At 38.3% G+C, this 22,474-nt stretch overlaps 1 protein-coding gene across 2 annotated transcripts; it reads left to right on the top strand.

The window, feature by feature from the left end:
* Positions 1 to 226: 226 nt before the first annotated feature.
* Positions 227 to 22,273, top strand: LOC135461562 (endoplasmic reticulum membrane sensor NFE2L1-like). Of its 2 annotated transcripts, none has more exons than XM_064738719.1 (9): positions 227 to 694; positions 16,051 to 16,182; positions 16,436 to 16,535; positions 16,853 to 16,929; positions 17,500 to 17,685; positions 17,918 to 18,155; positions 18,793 to 19,017; positions 19,516 to 19,598; positions 19,870 to 22,273. In XM_064738719.1, exons 1-9 carry the CDS (start codon positions 647 to 649, stop codon positions 20,683 to 20,685), a joined length of 1,905 nt encoding a protein of 634 aa, XP_064594789.1. In that variant the 5' UTR covers positions 227 to 646; the 3' UTR covers positions 20,686 to 22,273. The 2 variants fall into 2 exon arrangements, with proteins under 2 accessions (XP_064594789.1, XP_064594788.1); XM_064738718.1 differs by lacking the exon at positions 227 to 694 and adding an exon at positions 13,376 to 14,505.
* The last annotated feature ends 201 nt before the right edge of the window (positions 22,274 to 22,474 follow it).

Genomic DNA, 22,474 nt, shown 5'->3' with positions numbered 1-22,474 from the left:
TTTAGTTGCGAACCAAACGACTATATATAAACACGGTAAGTTTGTGAGGTTCGGTGCACTAGAGAGCCTCACCAACACGTGAGTATCCGCCTAGAAGCTCCTTCTATGTTAACCTTATCAACATGTGATAGTAAGATAGCCTGCCATTGGGTATAGGCTGACCTTAATTTTCTATGCATCTGACCTAGAACATAGCCGATAGATGGATTGTAGTCAATTCGTATAGACGGCGTAACGCGGTGAGATCCGTGTACACAGCCTATAGGTCTCTTAAATTTCGAGTGTCGACGAGATTTTAATGTTAAACCTCTTCGCTAATCCTATACTGTTAATACAGACAACATCCTGGAGAGGTTTAATGGTGAAATAGCTCGGATATCCTCGTACTGCGTGACTGTAACATAGCTCTGCGGTGACAGCCATACTGTGCGGCCATTCATAACACCACAAGGCATAGCAGAGCTCGTTTCAGTCTAAACTCGGATATAGGCCATCTGGCCCGCTGGGATAGGACTAGTGAAACCCAAGCGTTTCTTCCCATGGACATATCGTCCTCAAAGTCGTCACTGAATTTTCAGACTACGATTTGACACTTTTTGGTGAATTTTGTCGAAGACATTAACGGATATTTTACCTGTTTTGTATAATGATGGAAGTGGAAACAAGTTTAGGCGATCCTACCCATATCGTCCAGGTGAGTTTTATGTTAACACAGAGTTCATCTACACCTAAGTTTAGGGCTGACTCCCCGCAGGCTAGCTTAACAGCTTGACATTTCTAACTTAAGCAGAGGAGTAGTCTGAGTGTATTAGATGTGTAACAGCCTCTCATACCACAGGGTGAATGTACATAAGTTTTGTATTACAAGCCACCACTATGTATGTGGATATCACATTTGAAATGACATTGTTGGTAACATCATGGTTGACATTACATCAATAACATAATATAACTTGTATATCGCGGGTGAGTTAACAACAGTGAAATAAGACTTGAATATCACGGAGTGATGACAGAGATATATGTAACAATATATGACTTAAAAAGCATGGGTGATATGTCAGTAATAACAATATAACTTGAATACCCTGGATGAGATAACAGTGATAACAATATAACTTGAACAACCTGGATGAGATGTCAGGAATAACAATATAACTTGAATACCCGAGATGAGATGACAGGGATAACAGTATAACTTGAATACCCTGGATGAGACGACAGTGATAACAATATAAATTGAATACCTGGATGAGATGACAGTGATAACAATATAACTTGAATACCCTGGATGAGATGACAGTGATAACAATATAACTTGAATACCCTGGATGAGATGTCAGGAATAAACAATATAACTTGAATACCGTAGATGAGATGACAGTGATAACAACATAACTTGAATACCATGGATGAGATAACAGTGATAACAATATAACTTGAATACCCTGGATGAGATGACAGTGATAACAATATAACTTGAATACCCTGGATGAGATGACAGTGATAACAATATAACTTGAATACCCTGGATGAGATAACAGTTGATAACAATATAACTTGGAATACCCTGGATGATGACAGTGATAACAATATAACCTGAATATCACAAATGAGATGGCAGAGATTCAAGCAGCAGTATGGGTTGCATATCACGGAATAGAAGACATATCAGTCCAAACTGAATATCAGGAAAAAACTCATAGTTATAGAAATTTAACTTGAATATCATATGAGAGACAACAAAGATAACAATATACGCTGAATATCATGGTTTGAGAATACAGATTACCGCAATATAGCTTGAAAACAAAACTGATGACAGCGAGCAATTGAACCTGAAAATGAGATAACAGTGCAATTTGGATATCTGAAATGAGAATTTATACAACTATCATCTCTGATAATAGTGATATAAATGTCATGGAAGTACGTATAAGGCACCGTCTGGGTATAACAAATGAGATGACAGCAAATGCACTTATAACCTGAAGACCACATTTATACTCAAGAGACAGTACTAGCAAGCCAATGCCTCAGTCAGGATAACTGCACTGTCTACACACAATTGTTAGAACAACATTAAAAGTCAGATTTGGTGGGTAAGATGTGTGATGATGCCTTACATTTAACATATATGTGTGGAACAACTGAATATGGCCATAAATCATAACTGAGATTGCAATGACAGAAGTGCATAGAAGTACAGATGCCAGAACACTGGAATCAATAAAACTCGGATACCACAGTTGAAATTGTTGATAAAGAAGATGAAACACCTTGATATCACAGTTGCAAATGTGCCATTCCAATATCACAGTTAATACAGTGATACAGTGAATAATACCACAATTGCGGTTGAAAAGATAGAAATGTGGCACCTGAATACAACAGGTTAGATCATAGGGATAGAATCATGAAAGTGCCATCTCAGTGTAATATGAAATTACATGAGTGATAGAAATGCCATCTCAATATCACAGATGAGATTACAGTGATGGAAATGCCATTTCAGTATTACAGATGAGATTAGGCTACAGTGATAGAAATGCCATCTTAGTATTACAGATGAAATTACAGTGATAGAAATGCCATCTCAATATCACAGATGAGATTACAGTGATTGGAAATGCCATTTCAGTATTACAGATGAGATTAGGCTACAGTGATAGAAATGCCATCTTAGTATTACAGATGAAATTACAGTGATAGAAATGCCATCTTAGTATTACAGATGAAATTACAGTGATAGAAATGCCATCTCAATATCACAGATTAGATTAGTGATGGAAATACTACCTGAATATCACAGATGAGTATAACAGTGATTGAAATCATAGAAATGCATCTCAGTATCACCGATGAAATTACAGTGATAAAAATACCATCTCAATACCACAGATGAACTTACAGTGATGGATTCCCCTCTCAATATTGTATATCAGATAACAATGATATAAATGACACTGTGATATCACAGTTAAGACTGCATTGGATACACGCGCCACCTTAATAACACAGATCCACAGTACAGTGATGACACGTGCCACCTTAATAACACAGATCACAGTACAGTGATACACGTGCCACCTTAATAACACAGATCACAGTATAGTGATACACGCGCCACCTTAATAACACAGATCACAGTACAGTGATACACGTGCCACCTTAATAACACAGATCATAGTACAGTGATACAATTGCCACCTTAATAACACAGATCACTGTACAGTGATACACGTGCCACCATTAATAACACAGATCACAGTACAGTGATACACGTGCCACCTTAATAACACAGATCACAGTACAGTGATACACGTGCCACCTTAATAACACAGATCACAGTACAGTGATACACGTGCCACCTTAATAACACAGATCACAGTACAGTGATACATGTGCCACTTAATAACACAGATCATAGTACAGTGATACATGTGCCAACTTAATAACACAGATCACAGTACAGTGGTACACGCGCCACCTTAATAACACAAAATCACAGTACAGTGATACAAGTGCCACATTAATAAACACAGATCACAGTACAGTGATACACGCGCCCACCTTAATAACACAGATCACAGTACAGTGATACACGTGCCACCTTAATAACACAGATCATAGTACAGTGATACATGTGCCACCTTAATAACACAGATCACAGTACAGTGATACACGTGCCACCTTAATAACACAGATCACAGTACAGTGATACACGTGCCACCTTAATAACACAGATCACAGTACAGTGGTACACGCGCCACCTTAATAACACAAATCACAGTACAGTGATACAAGTGCCACCTTAATAACACAGATCACAGTACAGTGATACACGCGCCACCTTAATAACACAGATCACAGTACAGTGATACACGTTCCGCCTTAATAACACAGATCACAGTACAGTGATACACGTGCCACCTTAATAACACAGATCATAGTACAGTGATACAAGTGCCACCTTAATAACACAGATCATAGTACAGTGATACAAGTGCCACCCTTAATAACACAGATCATAGTACAGTGATACAAGTGCCACCTTAATAACACAGATCATAGTACAGTGATACAAGTGCCACCTTAATAACACAGATAATAGTACAGTGATACAAGTGCCACCTTAATCCACCTTAATACACAGATCATAGTACAGTGGTACACGTGCCACTGGAATTCCACAGTTAATATGACGATAGATGTCGTTTGATATTACATGAGAAAAAAGAAGCAGTGGAATTTTCAGCTCGATGTTATCTTAAATATATAGTTCATTGATCAAATTACTCTGACAGAATTTATCAAATTACGAACGAAGTAACCTCAGTCAGTCTGTTTCCATTAAATCTTTCTATAAATACCTCATATAAAAATATCAGAGCAAGTATCACGTGGCACGTTACAGCGATATCGAATAAACACGCAGGGGGCAAGGCTGTGGAAGAATTGGTACCTTGGCATCCGAGGAAGCTTGGTCGTGATTTGGCACATGGATATCGAGGATAGTTGATGGTAAAAAATGTAACTGAGCATCAATGAAGAAAGGGATATGATTAAAGTCTCCATCCAGTGCGACAAGTGTAACATATGACATCTGGGATATCATATAAAAGAATCAAACGGCAGCCATGAATGTAAAAATCGTAAAGTAACTACATGTTCCAGTTATCTCATAATCCTATGTAAACTGAATGTGACGGGACATTTACATTTTCTACTCAGACTAATCTTGATGGGGTAGAATTTCATTCCAAACTGTATGGGAGAAAATTATCTTCCTCTTCTTCACTACGTGTCAGATCCGTATCCCTTTGAACAATTGGAAGAACAATTGGAACACGCACCATAAGAGATATGAAGAATTTGAAGATATATGGGCCTGTGATTGACGGAGAGCTATATGTGGCAACTTATGAAAACGTTTTTACCTTACACATGTCGAAAGCTTTTAGGCTGTAGCCTAATATAAAAGGGATATGTTCGGAAAGTTCGTCAGTAACCTGCCAAGCGTGGACGGTTTATCGGGGGCACCCTGGTGTTCTCCACTCATAAAAGTAACCTTTGTTTTCAATGAACGGCCAATCGAACGTTGTAAGTCTAACAAATGTATGTCTCTGAACACATATAAGGCACAATGAGCAACTGAAGATTTCCTATGGATAGATAAAAAAGAAAGAAAAATTATGTAATTGCATGTAAGTTATTATTTATTGAACTCTATATCAGTTAACCCAAGGATGATAGTGGGCCTTCTTCTATCGGAAAGAACACCTGAGGTCAACCCATGTTGCATTACGTAACCCAGATGTATTTACACAATATCAAAACCTGTAAACAGGACCACCCAGGGAGAGCTATCATCATATAGCCCCATATCTGATATGATTTCTGCTCTAGGCAAAATAACTGTGACTGGAAGATCTTCATCGCTGTGTAACTGGAACGGCCATTTTGCATGTATTATGATTGAATATATGATCCACAGATTAGAGGGTTTTGTATTATCAAAGAAAAACTGATAATGACAACGTACTTATGCCCAACTACATTGACAGAATTGTAACCTAGACGGAGATCAGTCTCGACTAACCAATTGTAAGCTTCATGATAGAATAATGATCGAAGTGAGGGCTTAGCATGTGTTAAAAATTTCATTTAAAAAAGAAATAATCATTCATGACTAAATGCCAAATTTATTTATGGAATTGTTTTTGACATAAAAGTCAATCATGGCTGCGTTTTGAAACTTTTTCAAGTTTACAAAATTGTGATCGAATGACAGAATCAATCATGATTATGTGTTGTAAACTTCATTTATAGCGTTATATTTGAATCAATTATGACTACGTTTGAAACATAGCAAAAAATGTGTGAATGTGTTGATAATACATTATCGGTTTAAGTTTGAAAATTTTTGAAAAAAAAAAGATACTGCTTTCTAATAAAGCAGGAAAATATAACCATTTAGTGTGTGTGTGAATTTGCGTGAAGTTTTGTTATTAATGTGTGCGGCAATACGACATGTAAGCCTCGTTCACATAAAACTAGTAAGCCTATGAAAATGTCGTCAAAGAGACACTGAAACTTCCTTATGGCTTAGGCTATTGTGGTACGAAACTGAATTTGATAGCGATCTATGCTATAGTAATATATCAACTCCACAAAACAGGACAGCCGAACTGAGATTTACTGCAGGATAGAGCGATTGTCGTTCGACATAGATCCGTGCATGTATATGTGTGTTGACCTTTTTCCTTTGAAGCAGGACTCTCTATACACGTACATTTCGTATGACGTGTAGGATACATAGGACGTGAAGCACAAATGACTAAACAGTGGACGGAAACAAGGAAGTGGGGGCGTGCTCACCACAAATAAGGAAAATTGATTCCAATGTTACTACAATGCTTGCTAAACGCATAACGTTTCCTGCTTGTCGTCTGGTGATAACATTTTCTGTGAACATTGTTGTGGGCTAAGTTTATACGATACCTCAGGGGCAATGCCCATGAGACTCTTTTAATGGGATTCATATCCCAGCATTTCTTTTTTTTTCAGTGTTTATGTCGCAATACGTCTGAGTATTCAATATACTCTTAATATATACATTTATATAACTGTTTTTCATTTAAACCTATTCAGTCTATGTGCACTAAAGCCAGGCGCACACGAGAGGATTTGGCTGAGCTACAAGTTTTTCGAGGCAGGCAGCTCAGCCAAATTCTCACCTGTAGTTTCACCGCAAAAGGAGAGCCCATGGCCGCTACCTGTGTGAGCATCTCTTCACAAGACAGCGTAACAAAATAAAAAAACAGTCGTTCAGGTGAATCCATGTATGTTCAGTGGAAATTATCAGGATATGACGGTATTTCTACCTCTCAGTGATATATAACAATTGATCTATTCATGTGGTATATTATACATACAAAAAGTACTTTAACTTAACACCCACGCGGGGAGCGAGTTCGGGGTGGGTGGTGGTGGCTGCGTTTAGAGCAGCGTGGTCAAAATGTTTGTCTTTCAGTCTCTGGTACAAGAGATGTTGGCTCATTCTCAGCCAGGGATTGGTACATGTAATTCCCCTGTGCCCCCTTCTGTTGTCATGCCCTTGGTTGCAGTAAAGTGCATGGTTAACGTCGCTATTGTGGCCGTTTATATGACCTTATGGTCGTATGGCGACCACATTGGATCCACGCTCTGCGGATGGAAATCTATGCACCCTTTGGAACAAGTTTAGCAGTTACTTACCAAAGCCTGGTACAGTAAACGTCCGACATTTTAGTTTCCCCTTCCACGAAAATTCCCGCCGTTGCATCGTGAAATGTACAGCCAATGGCAAACTTTCTTACGTGTGATGTGCAGACTTGCGCACTGTATTAGTATATGAAACAAATTACCTTCAACGAACGTAATATCGCGCAAACACTTCAAATATCGCTGTCGAGAGCACCTGTCCATGTCAGGGATTAAATCCTCATCTTGTGTGTCCCGATTTTTTTCTTCACATGTATGTTGAATTTTGATTGAAGAAATTGCAGTAAATTTGAATTACGTTTGTCGGTATAAATTTGTAAATCTCGGAGTCATTTCAAGCATTGAGACAGTATACAGTGAGATTCGGATTGTAAAGTTTGCAATTGTATAAGAGGTTCTTCAATTATCCGCATATTGCTCAGTGCACGCAAGGGTTGGGGCACAATAAAACCTGAAGCTGAAAACTGGAGAAACGTCTGACCTCAAAGCGAGTTGGCTGTGACTTTTGAAACTTTGTGGGGTCTAGAACTGTACAGTTGATGTACTGGCAACATGGAGTTCATTCGTTGTCATCCTTGTCAGTGGATGAAACAAGGTGAAGGATGCGAATACGCCATTGGGCATAAATGTGAACAAAACACCTCAACAGAATTGATGTCTTGGCAGCATGTGGTTAATCTGTTGTCACCCTTGTCAGTGGATGAAACAAGGTGAAGGATGCAAATACGTCATTGGGCATAAATGTGAACAAAACATCTCAACAAAACGTTGTGTGTGACAGCATGCAGTGACCCATTCAACTGCCGGATGGTTTCCCTCACTCTTCACATACATGCTGTTTAATCGTTTCGGACAATAACAAAATGTACTGGGACATATGAAAGATTCCCTCGTCTACTCCAGTGTTTCACGTAATAGTCTTCGCTGTAATGGCTTCTAGAAAAGCAGCTGGCGATACGCTTTATTACTTAATCGCGTGCAGATTATGCACCACACATGAATAGTCGCAGTGTTAGCCTCTAGTCCCAGTGTTGCAATGAATTCCGGGAGAGCCCCAGTTTTTTTAAAATGGTCTTGCATTTTGGAATAGAACAGAATATTTAGTTTGTAATTTTTCGTGTATATCTGTGATATTTCAACACGAGATTAAGCACGGACTAAAGGCCACAAAAATGCATTGGTGTCCTACATTAAACGATAATTTGGTGTTGGCATATAGCTGTAAAACTGATCAGTTCATACGTTGTTGGAATTCATGTGTGTGGATATGATGTTTTGACAATTGGTCTTGATTGCTTATTGCGTAAAATGGTCATGTTGTGTACTGTAACTTGCATGTTATGCCACGGTAAAAGGTTGCAGCAGCAAATCTTGCATGGTGGAGTAAAGGGCCCTTTAGGAATCAAGGCTATTCAGATCTACGTGCAGAACAAAAGGCATACACACGCACTGAAGTCACGCACATCCGTCACATTTGTGAACGTGACAAACAGACTCCGTTCAGATTTTATGTGTAATTATCACCTCTTGGCAGTACATGTACATTGGGCTTATTCGCGACAATTGTTAAAATATTGCCTAGGCGGCATAAAGCCATAAACCAGGACTACAGTTAAAATGCTCTAAATATATTTTAAAAATATGGGATACGAGGGGATAAAAACAGACTAAAAATTCAAATCTGATTTAATTAGCACTAATAATTTCGACAAAGCTGTTAAGCAGAACTGTTTAACGGATGTGCCTGAACATGTCGTCTGTACAGGGAAATCCGCTTTACTTTTGGTTAAAAGTTCTCACCTGTTGCAAACTTTATTTAAACAAGGATTTACACAGAATATAATTTACTCAGTTATTACCGGTATTAACTTTTCTTGGAAGTTGGATTACTTTTGGCCAGCCGTGTTCCTATAGACGTTAACTTTGTGTAGTTATGAGTGGTAAAGGGAGTTGAGGGTTGGGAATGCTTTAACTTCTTATGTATGAGTATCATCATGTGCATTTAGTCAAACTAAAATTAAAGCTAACAATGACATAGTATGCCATGCACACGGTCTTGTGGATGCACACTGATTGGTGGAACAGATACCGTTATTAAGTGCAAAGAAAGAGTACGCAAGACTTAAATATTTGTTGAACTGTTGATAACCGACCTATCTTAAAAGGAATTCCTGATCAGACGATCTGGTCAAACAGCGGGGGATTATTTGTCAATTCTATCCCTTGTAATTATAGGCAGTAGAATACTCTGTTAGTTGCTGAATGGACTACGGGATACTATATTACTCTGATTTACCGGACAACAGAACACATGTATAGGCTACTTTGTTCTTTACTGGGCAAGAAAATACTGTGTAATACAACCTACTACAACATAGGACATTAAAGACTATAGGGCATTAGTAATCGAGCTCTGTGTATATCAGTCAATGTCACTCTATGATTTATTGCACAACAGAATATGCTGTCGGTTACCTGACACACATACAAATGGTTTTACGAGTCTGTGAAATGGTTCAGTTTTTCAAGATGACAAGAACGTGAAACATGTAACACTAGATGGCGCTGCTATAAATGTGTTTGTGGATCAGGTCCCGTGACACATGTCAATAGATCGAGTGACCTTATACCAATATATGTTGTGTATATATCTAAGTGTAGTTTGTGGACAGTGAACTGTACAATACGCTATGTTACGGTATCGCTGACCTACATGGGAGTCTCTTGATTTGTGTGTATATCTGCTTTTACAAGAACATATAATCCATAAATATAATTTTCCTTTATAGCAAGGAACAATAAAAAGGCATGGTCGGAGAATGTTCGCCATTTCTTGTATCCTCTGCACAGTCACATACCAGTGGCACTTTAGAAACGGGGACTACATGCAGTGTGCATACTCTGCTGCATGACTGATTCACCGTATAATAGTATTCAGTACAAATGGCGAGAAAACTGACAATCGTCAGAAAACTTAGAGCGAGACTGAAGAGGTGATTAATGGACATTCTATGACCAATAAGTTACCTCTATCCACATATCTATCCATCAGTTTTCTCGTCTTTTGTACCGAATATGATGCCGTCGCTGTGAGTTCAAGTCCAACTCATGTTGGCTTCCGCTCTGCATGAAAGGCCTGTCAGCAATATGGTCGTGGATTTCCCCCAACCTGTGTCCGGTTTCCTCCCACCATAATGATAGCCCCTGTCGTATAAGTAAAATATTCTTGTGTACGTCGTATATCCATATCGAATACTTCAAGAAATTCATTCTCCAGTACGGTGAAGCGGTGCAATGTCAAATTGCTTTCTACCAAATTGAAGGGTAGGGAATGGAGTATACTGTACATATACTTGTGCAATGGTATGTATAGCACGATACAAACAGTTAGATGGCGGTACTAGGAACATTGGAATCTTTAAAGAGTGCATGCATGTATCTTATACAAAACAGTCCCTTACAGAAGAAATTTTGCTCTCGTGAGAAAATATTATGTTATAATAATAGAACACATTCTAGCATTACTCAGACAATAGACCTGTGTTGAAATTATCAGAATAGTTTTTTGAGTGTGCAAACATCCTAATCACACTTCAGTGCTATTCAATGTAAAGATTTGTTCACTGAGCGTTGCTGCAAACTATTTTAAATAACTACAGTAATACAAAACTATAATTTGTTTTATAATCAAGTTAATTAAACAAAATTAAAGAATATCGCATACTGAACGATCAGACTGAGCGTATGTATCCGCATTATATTAATTGATCATTACCTGGCTGTAGTATCGTGTTGTGTTAAAGCGTTGTTTAACACGACCTTCGTTGTCCGGGTCAAACCACAGAAGGAGACCCCCTAAAGTGCCTCATTCCTTTACCTGTCAACAAGGCACGCAGTGTCGGGCCCCTCAAGGAAAAGATACCTGGCTATTCATGACTCAAGACGTCGTCCATAATCTGCATTCTAGACATTTCTGCTTAGACTGACCAGGAATTATCGCTCTGTGCCGTTTAATATAACTCAGACTTATCTATTTCTGCTCCCCTCCATTTGCCACAGAGATACATGTCTGAGCCATTGGAGGATTATAAGATAACAAAACACGTATATATTGTGCCGTTATGACATGTATGGTTTAAATTTATAGCAAATTATCTTTGTTGGCATGTTCGGTTTATAGCAGCCAAGTTTTTAATATAGCCATAAATTGGTGTGAAACTTTCCTTTAAATTATTTATTTGAATATCATTGTGCCGGTAATTAACGCGCGCGTTTTAGGACGTGGAGTTGTCCACTATACTAAGTCTAGTGATTTGTGCACGCTAGCGAGCTCAACCCCATGGCTCAACCGTATATAACGAAATTTTCTGTCATCACTTAAGTATTTGTTTTTGGGTTCCCCTTTGTGCACTGACTGTGGAAACGCACTTTTGCGTATATGGAAGCGTGTTCCTATTTGTGTACAGCTTTATATACACCTACCACTATTTTTTGTCGATTGTTTCGACTTTCCGTAAGAAAACAGGTGGGTTGATTGTTCCTCCTAACACCCTATACTCTAACATATTTTCCCTGTTGACAGCAGTAGTTACATGGATGGCATTGTCAATATTTAGATATCCTATAATGCTACTACCGATGTACATGTGGTGTAAAGCAACCCGTGATGAAGCTCTTTTTGTTCGCTCTGCTAACATAGAGTTAGTGCACGTCATCTGCATAAGTTTACCTCCTGTATACATTCATACGCCTTTCTCATACATAAACAAAACACAATGCATGCCAAAAACTTGGAAAATAAAGCTCAGGTAGGCCAGTGTTACCGTTTTAATGGTATGTAACTTCTTCAGTTACGTCTGGTCACGCGTGGGAAAGTTCGTCACTAACTTGCCAAAGTTCATCGTTTTAACCCGGTTGTAGCGCATAACTGACAGCCGTTGTACAAGTGATAAAGTCTTGAGTATGGCATTAAAAAGCAATCAAGCAGAAGAACAACTATTTGGATGTTGTATAAATAAGCACTCTTCGTAAATCTAGGCATACGCACACCTAGCCTTTTGAGTCAGAATTTCTTCTAAAATAAAACAGTTATAGGACTTAAGTGTATTTTTTAACTTCCTCTGGAAAGGAGGAAATGGCCTCCATTGGACATCCGTGTTGGTCCTTACGCATATATATGCGAAACTTATTCTAAAGAACAAAAAGCAATGAATCGCCTGGGTCCACAATTAACAATTAACCCAACATGTGGCGTCATTAGCAAGTAAGAAATGGAAAGGATTCCTAGAAAATCATACCCTAACTCAGTGAACCATTGTAACTTCATAACTTCCGTTAAAAAGGTAAAATATCTAAGTAGCCTGTGTGTTATCACATGTATAGGCCTATACCGTTGGCGGATTCAGAAGTGTTGGGTGGGGGTGGGGTCTGCCGGGTCTCTCCTCCTGTGCGCTAGACGTTTCGCTGGACATCCGCGCAACTCTCTCTCTCTCTCCCTCCCCCTCACTCTCGAAAGCGGTACCTCTGGATCCGCCACTGTATACGTATGGGTCTAGGCTTACAAGTTAATTATGTGTCACAAAATCTGATTCCTTATAACAGCCTATACCCATACTTAACAATTCTGCAAGCACATGTAATTCCTCCATTAAATTAGCTACAACAGGGCTGTAGGAGGCCTATATATGCCAATACATGTAGGCCTATATTTGGTGAGGGGGGGGGGGGGGAGGGGGGCTGTTACATCGATGCCAACCGGTAAAATGGATGTCCTATAGCTTGGTATAATACTGGGCGGAGTTGGCTATTGCATATCTCATATGCTACGACTGTGGAGTTCAGTCAGGTCATACCCGAGTATAGCGTGTGACGTGAGCTTGCATTTTGTATCCGGGTTGAGTCGAGCCGATCTTCATGTCGGGGTTGATCCTAATGTGTGTATAATTGTACAAAGAAGTGCAATTCTTTTTAACTCCTTAAACTTGGAATAAACAGTCATAAAATAATTATAACACTTTGATCGTTTTATCACGTGACGTCTCAGCTTTGGACTGGACTGACAATCGTCTTTAACCGTAGAGAGCCTCGAAGATGGAAGCCCTCGAAAGTTCGAACAGACATGCGCTCCAGCTAATACCTGTCTGCGCAACTGCGACAAATACAAACTTCTGCTGATTCACAGCCTGGCGTTTAGGAAATAGTGTTTCATTTTTTTCGTTACGAAAACAGCGACGTTTCGTAAGCTTTGACGTGGGGTGTATTCTTCTGGAATCTGTTGGTGGAATGAGCGGTTTAAATATACCTGAAGGTGCACAGAAAGCTTATATTCTATCCTGTCTTTGAAACCAAGGTACCGAAAGCAGACGAGACATCCTCCACGAGACAGGACATAGCTATTTATAGTAACAGTGACGTATGGTTTGGGAAACTCCCGTTGAGTTCAGGATAAACAAAGAACCCAAGATCTGCACGATTGGAAAGCTATCGGAAATCATGCTGTTACGGAACTGATTTGTTATTGAACACAGTCCTTGGAGATATTTCTGTTCTGCTGTAAACGATACTTCACATGGAAGGATAAATTTAAACTCTGGCTCTTTGTTTTGATTTGGAGAAAGGGCTGGAGGAACGATGATCAAACAGTACTTCGCAGATGGATTGATTTCCATCGCATTAATTCTTAGTTTGCTGAGAACTGACATTAATCAGTACTTGAATAACAGCTTAATTAATTATCCTGAAATTCATGATATTATTCTTGGGACTAGTACGGCTTACACTCAAACAAACTTTCACAACAACTTGATAAACAGTGTTGGGGGATATAGCATTCATCCGAAGAATATAGAGACTGAATATTTGTCTACAAGTGTGCTTGGTGAACTAAGGTGTTTAAGTCGATTTCGAAGGTTCCATGGAATCAGTACAGATATTAATGCGTTTTTGGTCAATCCACCAGCTACGTTTGTGCACCATGCGTCAAGTGCAGAGACTCAGACGCAGACATTAAATCCTCCGGAATCAGCAGCAAGTGATGCAGCATTAGAGTCCTCTGCATCACAAACTGAGGATGTCAATAACAATGTAGACCTTGGTGATAGCTCCGAAACTGGGCCACCAGATAGTAACCCAGGAGAACATGATGGCCTGGAAGGAGCCTTTGCTTTACAGCCTGTACACCATGTGTTTTCGGATCCATTTTTGGAGAGCACAGTGACAGCAGCTGATTTGACTAACGAGGTAAAATCTACAATTGGCTCAATTTGTTAATATATTTATATGTGGGTGTGAAATTGGTGACCGCAAGGTTAAGGCAATATGTACATTTCAGATAAAATATAATCAATATCCTCTTAAACACATCTTGTGAAAGTCATATCATGTTTTGTTAGTTAATGTTTTTCAGTAGTGTTTCATGCCAAAGGTCTGTTTGCCATTGGCAGTGTTGTTTACTGTACACATGAAACTGGGGAATTAAAAAATTCTTAGGTACGGTGTTAATAACTAATCAAGTCTAATACATGTAGTAAATAATACCTGATCAAATATTTTTAATACTAGTATCAGAGGGTAATGAAACATAACCTGTCACTGGACATGAGTGAGCTAACAATATTATATAGTGCAAAGGCCATGGCGGTTTATCCGAACAAAAGTTAAAGCTTTCTGTTAGCTGTAATTTTACTGCCTTGTGCTAGTGTACATGTGGGGTATTAAGTTGTCATTTGTGTTACCTCTATTATGAACTAATAGTCGTATATTTATGCAAATTATTTTTGTAAAGGACTGTTTTTTTCAGCCATGTTTTTTCTGAGCAAACAGCACCTGTTTTCAGCAGGTGACCAGACAAAGAAGTGTGGATATTTGTGGTAACAAGCCAAAAAAAAGAAATAAAGAAAGCCTCAAAATAGTCAGATATGCTATGCCTCACTGCCTCAATACCAACATTCTAAAAGCACAATAGTAGTTTACAATATGTAAGAGACTGCTGAAGAAGACAGCAGATCTACAAACAGGCTTAATATAGCTAATGGTCAATTGAACTCTGCCGACTTATTTACAGACTGTTTTTTAAGATATTTTGTTGTGGACAACTATGCATGTGAAATAGAAATATTCGTCTAAAGTGTAGATTGCAGTGCTGTGCATGAAGTTTGAGACATAGGATGAGATGGACAATGTACATATGGACAATATACATGTACTGTGATAAGGGTTTCCTTTGTTTGGGGTAAGATCACCATATTGAGGACATACATTCAGATGACAGTGGATTGTCTCGTGTGATTGTTATATGTTTGGTGATTTCACTGTGTTAAATGCAGTGTGATAGTGGTTGCAATGGAGCCAAAGAAAGCCAAGAAATGTTGTCACCATAAAATGCATAGCTTTTTAAAATATCTGATAATATGGATATACCTTATCTTTGGGTTATGCCAGTGGGTAACTCTTGTTACTTCGAGCTATTAGGTAAGGTGCATTTTGAATTTGAACTCTCCAGAGTTTACAGTGGTCAAGTGACAAATTCTACTTTGCTGGTTGTATTGTCATATGAAGAGCATTTACCTTTAACCCCTTGGTGAAGTGAAAAGTGGTAAATTTGGCCATCTGAAGTTAGTAGTCCGTGAACATATATTGGATGTTGTGAGATGAATAGGTCAGATAATCTCACTACAAAGCTCAAAACAAATCAGGTTTATGTGTGCACATATTTATTTTGCATCAGTGTATTAAACTGCAGATCTCACTCATTTGATTTATGAGTTTTGATTTTTTGTATTTCAGGACATGGACTTGATAGAAACTCTTTGGCGCCAGGATATAGATTTGGGTATCGGAAAGGAAGTGTTCGATTTGAACTTACGAAGAGAACTAGAGCGAGAACGGGAGATTGAGCTGCAGAAACAAAGAGAAAAGGTATGATGATTTTCAGGGCATTGGTGGTAAAATTTAATCGTTAAAAGAGATAGGCCTCTCAACCTTGTTATTTTATGTAGTATTTCAATAATGATTTCATGGGTATTTCTAGCAGAAGGTAGGTAAAATTATTAGAAGGTACATTGAATTATATTTTAAAACAGTGGAAAGTTTATGTAAAGTCTGTGTTCTTTTTTTGATGTGGTAATATTTGTTTTCAGTGTTTAGTCACTATCATACACTTGCTTTCCAGCAAAAAGAACTTGAGCTGATTCAGTACAAGCTAGAACAGGAGAGAAGACAGCAGGCACAAACTTGGCTTACACAAAACTATATCCAAGATGGGGAAACAGGTAAGTTAACTGTTGACTTTTTTGTTCCATTCAGTGACCAGTATTGGGAAAAAAAATACCCATCCAGTGAATGGAAAAAAAAAACTTGTACTGTTCTTTGTTCCAACTTTTAGATAGCTATCTCAGGTTCTGTTCAATCAGTGAATCTACCATGGTAAAACATTTTTCTTTGTAACATGTATTTAGTCCAGCCTGTTGGCTCAGTTAAACTTCATTGAACAGGGTTCCACGAGTGTTTTCTTAGTTCTCAAACAGAGGATGCTCTGATACCCATTAATAATTAAGTAATAGACTGTTACAATATTCCTGTTTTACAGGTGAATGGATCCCTGTGAACAGCTCCATCAATACTTCAGTTTCTCATCAGGAATTACAGCCCAACACAAGTGAGCAGGTGAGAATACAGCTTGTTTTGCATGTCACTTCCTTTTCATTTAAATGTTCTCTTATTTCTTTCGGATTTGTGTTGCAATTAGACTTAAAGTATTATGTTTTTGTTGGTTATAAGTGCAGTGGCACACCCATGTTTGCATATAATTGCTCATGAAGTTGTGTGGATATGTTTAACAATAATTGGTATTATGTTCATTGATCTTCATCTTTATGAAATGGGGCCTCCGTGGTGAGGCGAGTAACAGCGACCAGGGCTGTCACAGTGTGTTCAAGTCCAGCTCATGCTGGCTTCCTCTCCAGCCGTACGTGGGAAGGTGTGGCATAAACCTGCGGATGGTCATGGGTTTCTCTAGGGCTCTGCCGGGGTTTCTCCCACCATAATGCTGGCTGCCATTGTACAAGTGAATCATTCTTGAGTATGGAGTAGAACCCTCGTCAAAGAAATATGTAAATCTTTGTAAGTTTGATTTACAAATATTTGTTCAGCTAAAGATTGAAAGATGAAATGATAGTTGAATTGATATTCTGACTTTGTGCTTTGCACAACTGAGAAGTATGTTTTTCTTCCCAGGACTTGTCATTTGATGAAGCTTTTCGCATCTTAGATGGTGTTGCACCTTTACCTGACGGGACTTTAGAAGATTATATTGAGAATGTGACAAACATAAATAGCAGTTACCTGGGAAATGCACAGGCAGACATTGATGACCTGATTGAGACCAGTCTAGGATTTAATAACACAGAGGTTAATGGAGTGGTAAGCTTATTGTTATATATACATGCATACATACATACATACATCTCCTCACCTCTGAAATCTAATGATCTTTGGGTGAAACAATATGTTCATTTGTATTTGATGGTAATGTGGGTTTTAGAAAATTTATGAAAGTGATATTATGTTAAGTAGATGGTAAATGTTGTCACATAGATATAAAAGGCAGTGGTTTTATGTATATGCTCATCCTAAGAAAACTTGTATGCTTTAGGTACCTAGCGAGGATGACGCTCAGCGCCAGGCAGACTTACAGCAGTGCTTGGACGATTTGGTCAGTGTGCTGTACCCCAATGGCACGTCCAGCTCCAACTCGGAGCCAATGGATACTGCAGAAATGAGTCCTGTGGACATGTTACCATCTGAAGACAACAGTGTTCTCCTCCAAAATGCCACATTGCCTCAACCTATCATCAACTCTTCAGTTCCTATTCAACAGTTCCAAAATAACAGTATGTCACTATCAAATATTCGATACATCATACTGAACCTGAACTTGGTGTTGTGTATAAATGAGTATGGTGTAAACCCCAATCAAAGAAATCGGTTTGTTATATACTGTGGACAGTAGTGATTGTATTTTACAAGAACTCGGAACACTTTTACTGGTTTGTTTTCTGTTCAAAATCAAATCATATGAAAGTAAAGATTGATTTATAGGCTGTCTTTGTTATTTGTTTTTGGAATATCATTATGCATAATTCAGGAAATGGATGTATCTGTGATTAATGGTGATGGCTTTACAGTTCTGTTTAGCATGATAATTTTGAGAATTTAGTTAAGTCTCTTCTACAGGCAGGAATATAAGTAGATATTCAGAATTCCTCAGTTTGATGGCAACTATAATGTTGTCATTAAAGCTTTGAGCATAGTCTGTCTTTTCAGAAGGTTTAAGGTTAAGAGCCCAGTGTGAAGTGACCATTTTAGAAGTCCAAAGACTCCAGGCAAACTTTATAGAATTGTTCAGTATGCTGTCTTTGTATTGGAAATGATTAGTAATACAAAGGAACTGGGATATGAATGCACTATTGGGCTATTATGCTTCCAGCTGTTAATAGCTGATCTGAGAATTGTTTTTTTTTTTTGTAGCCTTCCTCCCACCTGGTGACCCATACACCAACAACACCATGCCCCAAGCAGGAATGGCAAGTCCAGTTGTGTGGAACACCGGTGATGTGCTGTTTCCCAACATGACAACCCCAATGAACCAGACAGATCCTCTGGATGGAGTGGAGGACCTTCTCCCTGACTTGCTGGCCGATTCAGAGCTGGATAACATCACTCTAGATGTGGATGATATGGAGCTAACTGACAGTGAGTTTTGTTTTGCTGGATTCATGTCTGGTTGAAGTCAAATCCTATCAATGGATCTCTGGCATAAAACAAAAATGTAAGTTAGCACACAGTGTGTAAAGAGATTTATAATAAACCATTTCAATTAAACATGTCTCTTTCCTCTTCCTTTTCCAATTGGACTCCCAGCACATATTTCAAAATTCTAACAGCCTGTTGGAATAGGTAAAAAAGTATATGTATTTTAGACTTCAAATCAGTCACAAAGTTAATAGTTCTTTTAATTGCATTTCAACATATTTAACTCTGTTTCATAGCTCAGATATTTGAATTGTTCATGTTTATAAATTTGCAAGCTGCAAGATATGCCTCTATTGTTGAACTCTTCTGCAGTATCATTTTGAGAGTGATTAACTTTTAATCTTTTTTTTTTAATAAATTTTCTCACTTTGAATGTTCTGGTTGGCTACTTGTTTTATACTGTAATCTGATGAGTCTTTTTGTCATCTATTCTTAAAGGTCTGCAGTGTCTTCAAATGGCTGATGAGACTAGTAGTGACTCTGCAGTGTCCTCTATGGGTAGTATGGCATCTCCAATACAGGTAGGTTGAATGTGCCAGTTTGGAGTTAGACTGTTGTTAATTATGTACTTTTTGAGAAACATGAAGAGAAAAGCAACAGTTGATCCCTTTTTCATAATAATCTCAGGCTTTTAGTGAAATTATGTTAAACATTGTTCATTTGAATTTTAAGATTGAGGCATGTACTATATGCATCTCTAATTGTAATTTGATTACCAGAAGCTCATGTACTTGTTCTTTCGCTTTCACTGAATCATGCATGGTGTTCTAATTAGAGACATGTTTATTTTAGGACTTCAATGAGACAAGTACCTTGGGGTCAGTGTCTCCTTTTGATGGTGTAGAGGGTGCTACAGGAGGGACAGAGTTTGACACATCTGGTAGCTCCAAACTCGGCAAATATGACCCTGATGATTTCAGCTATAGTTACAGCCCGTATGATACAGGTGACTACAGTGGCCAGACAAATTACTCCTCCTCTTCCAATGAGACTCATGGCTTTCAACCTGCAGACCTGAATCAGGTCCAACACAACCATTCTTACCCACTACAGCCTGGGGCACAGCCTAAGGATGTGGCCAAAGCAACATCCAGCAAACCCCGTCAGAAAGGCCCTCACTCCAGGGATGAGAAAAGGGCACTGGAGATGAAGCTACCCATGTCAGTGCAGACTATAATAGGAGCTCCAGTTGATGAATTCAATGAGCTGATGTCTAAATACAAGCTGTCAGAACCACAATTGCAGCTGATACGCGACATACGCAGGAGGGGTAAAAACAAAGTGGCTGCTCAGAACTGTCGGAAACGAAAGCTTGACTCCATTACAACACTTGAAGATGACTTGAATAGCCTGAAGGCAACACGAGACAAATTGCAGCATGAACGGTACCTTATCGACAAGCAGACGCGTGATATGAAGGGGAGATATAACCAGCTTTATCAAGAAGTGTTCCAGTCACTCAGGGATGACCATGGCCAACCCTACGATCCTAGCGAGTTCTCCCTCCAAGAAACCAGTGATGGTAACGTCTTCCTGGTGCCACGTAATACCACTGCAGATCATTCGCAGAGAAAAGAGCCAGGACGCAAAAAGAAAGAGAAGAAGTGAGAAGAATGTGTTTTTTGTTTACTTTGTTGACAGAAAGAACAGATCCTAGGGATTAATGATTAAACTTCGATTTTGGAAAGACTGAAGTATTTTGTAGCTCCTATAGCTGGTGATCATTGTTGTGAAATTCATTAGTGGTTCTGTTTACATGTTAAACTAGCAAATACTATCCTGTCTTCTACCGTGAATCTTATTCATTTCTCGTTTTGTTACATATCGCTCAGTAAAAAGTCGAGGCCAGTAAGGTGCTGCAATTGATTATGGAGTGGAAATACCAGTGCATTATACATTATGATGCCAAGTCTTCAGAGGCGCATTCATTCCAACAGACATCCGTGAACTAAAAAGTGCTATGAACATTTCTTTACGTGGAATGTTTTCACTCAAGCCTGCCTTTGTTTTCCTAATGTCGAATCAGTTTTATGTTGGCTTACATGTTATCATTTATCAAGGTTGGCAAAGGAAGGATGTAAACAGCTCGGTTTGGTGTTTGGGGTGGGTGGGATAGTACTATACTTGATTTGTATAAAGTAATTGTGTGCTACTCAAGTGGAGTGAACTTGGAAATCCTGTGTGTCAAAGTTTCTTGTGTTTGTAGATGTAAATGCTATTGTAGGTCTCGGCTGTCATGTGGTTATCCAACCTTGTGATCCAGTCTTGATGTGGAAGAGATAATTGTTATAATGTGTTTCTTAAACCAGCACATTTATGATAATGTTTGGAATTCATGGGTGATAACCATCCACAGCACATGTTTATGTATTTTACAGGAAAAGATATTACCAGCAGGCTGGTGAAAAAGCTAAAGACTGTATTAATTTATTAATCTAATGTGTATGGTTAAAATGTTTAATGGAGGATGTTTATGCAGTGAGTACTACTTGTTGAGTTATATTGTACCTTATGTGTAAACATATTTGACTAGTTGTGTGATTGTAACAGTAAGAATTATGAGCCAGAACAGTCCATTAATAATTCAGATACGTAATGAATCAGCGAGTTATTTTCCCTTATCATACTTCCATAAAGTAAATCAATTTAGCAGATGTAAAACGTAAGAAACTATGAACTTGAAAAGTTCAAAAGGAAATGATTGGGAAAATTTTGCAGCCTGCATATCTGGTTAATAGCATTTATTAGTTGTACTTAGTTGAGATAAGGGTTACTTCTGTCAGTTTTTGGCTTGTTCAAGATAGCACACATCAAGATATCGTTCATATTATCATTCCATTGTAATGAATAGCACATTGTATAAATGTTTGATAACTATAAGGTATGCAACTGACATTTATTTAGGCGCAAGTATTCATTTTTCATTCACATCGTACCATTCATCTGTAAGTAATGTCATGGTTTAAAGCTTGAGCACTAGATTTTTGTTATTGTTTGGGTGTAGGCAAGCAGCCATTACCACTTAGTACAGTTTTTACGACTGGTGTTGGTGTGTATCCGATGCTAATACGTACAATATTTTCATCTTCACCTTGTTATGATTTGTGCAGTTGTTGATCAGTTTGTGATAATATTCAAAGCATGTATTCACATGAAAAATAACATTAATAAAAATTATATATTTTCACAGAAAATACTGCAGGCAGTTCTTTTAAATATTTAGTTATGTATTCAATACACACTAAATATGACAAGCATGGAATGACCTTTCTTGGCGTTAATTTCTTTGGTACCGAGTGAGTGAATTACTTGTATCCTAAAGCGTGTTTTAAAAAACACGGACAAATCTGTATTTAACTGTAATGTATTACCAAAAACCTAGGTTACCATGGAAGTT

This window comes from Liolophura sinensis, chromosome 1 (genome assembly GCF_032854445.1).
Source record: "Liolophura sinensis isolate JHLJ2023 chromosome 1, CUHK_Ljap_v2, whole genome shotgun sequence".
Lineage (NCBI taxonomy): Eukaryota > Metazoa > Mollusca > Polyplacophora > Chitonida > Chitonidae > Liolophura > Liolophura sinensis.
Note: the sequence above shows the minus strand (reverse complement) of the source record. Positions and strands in the feature narration are given on the sequence as shown.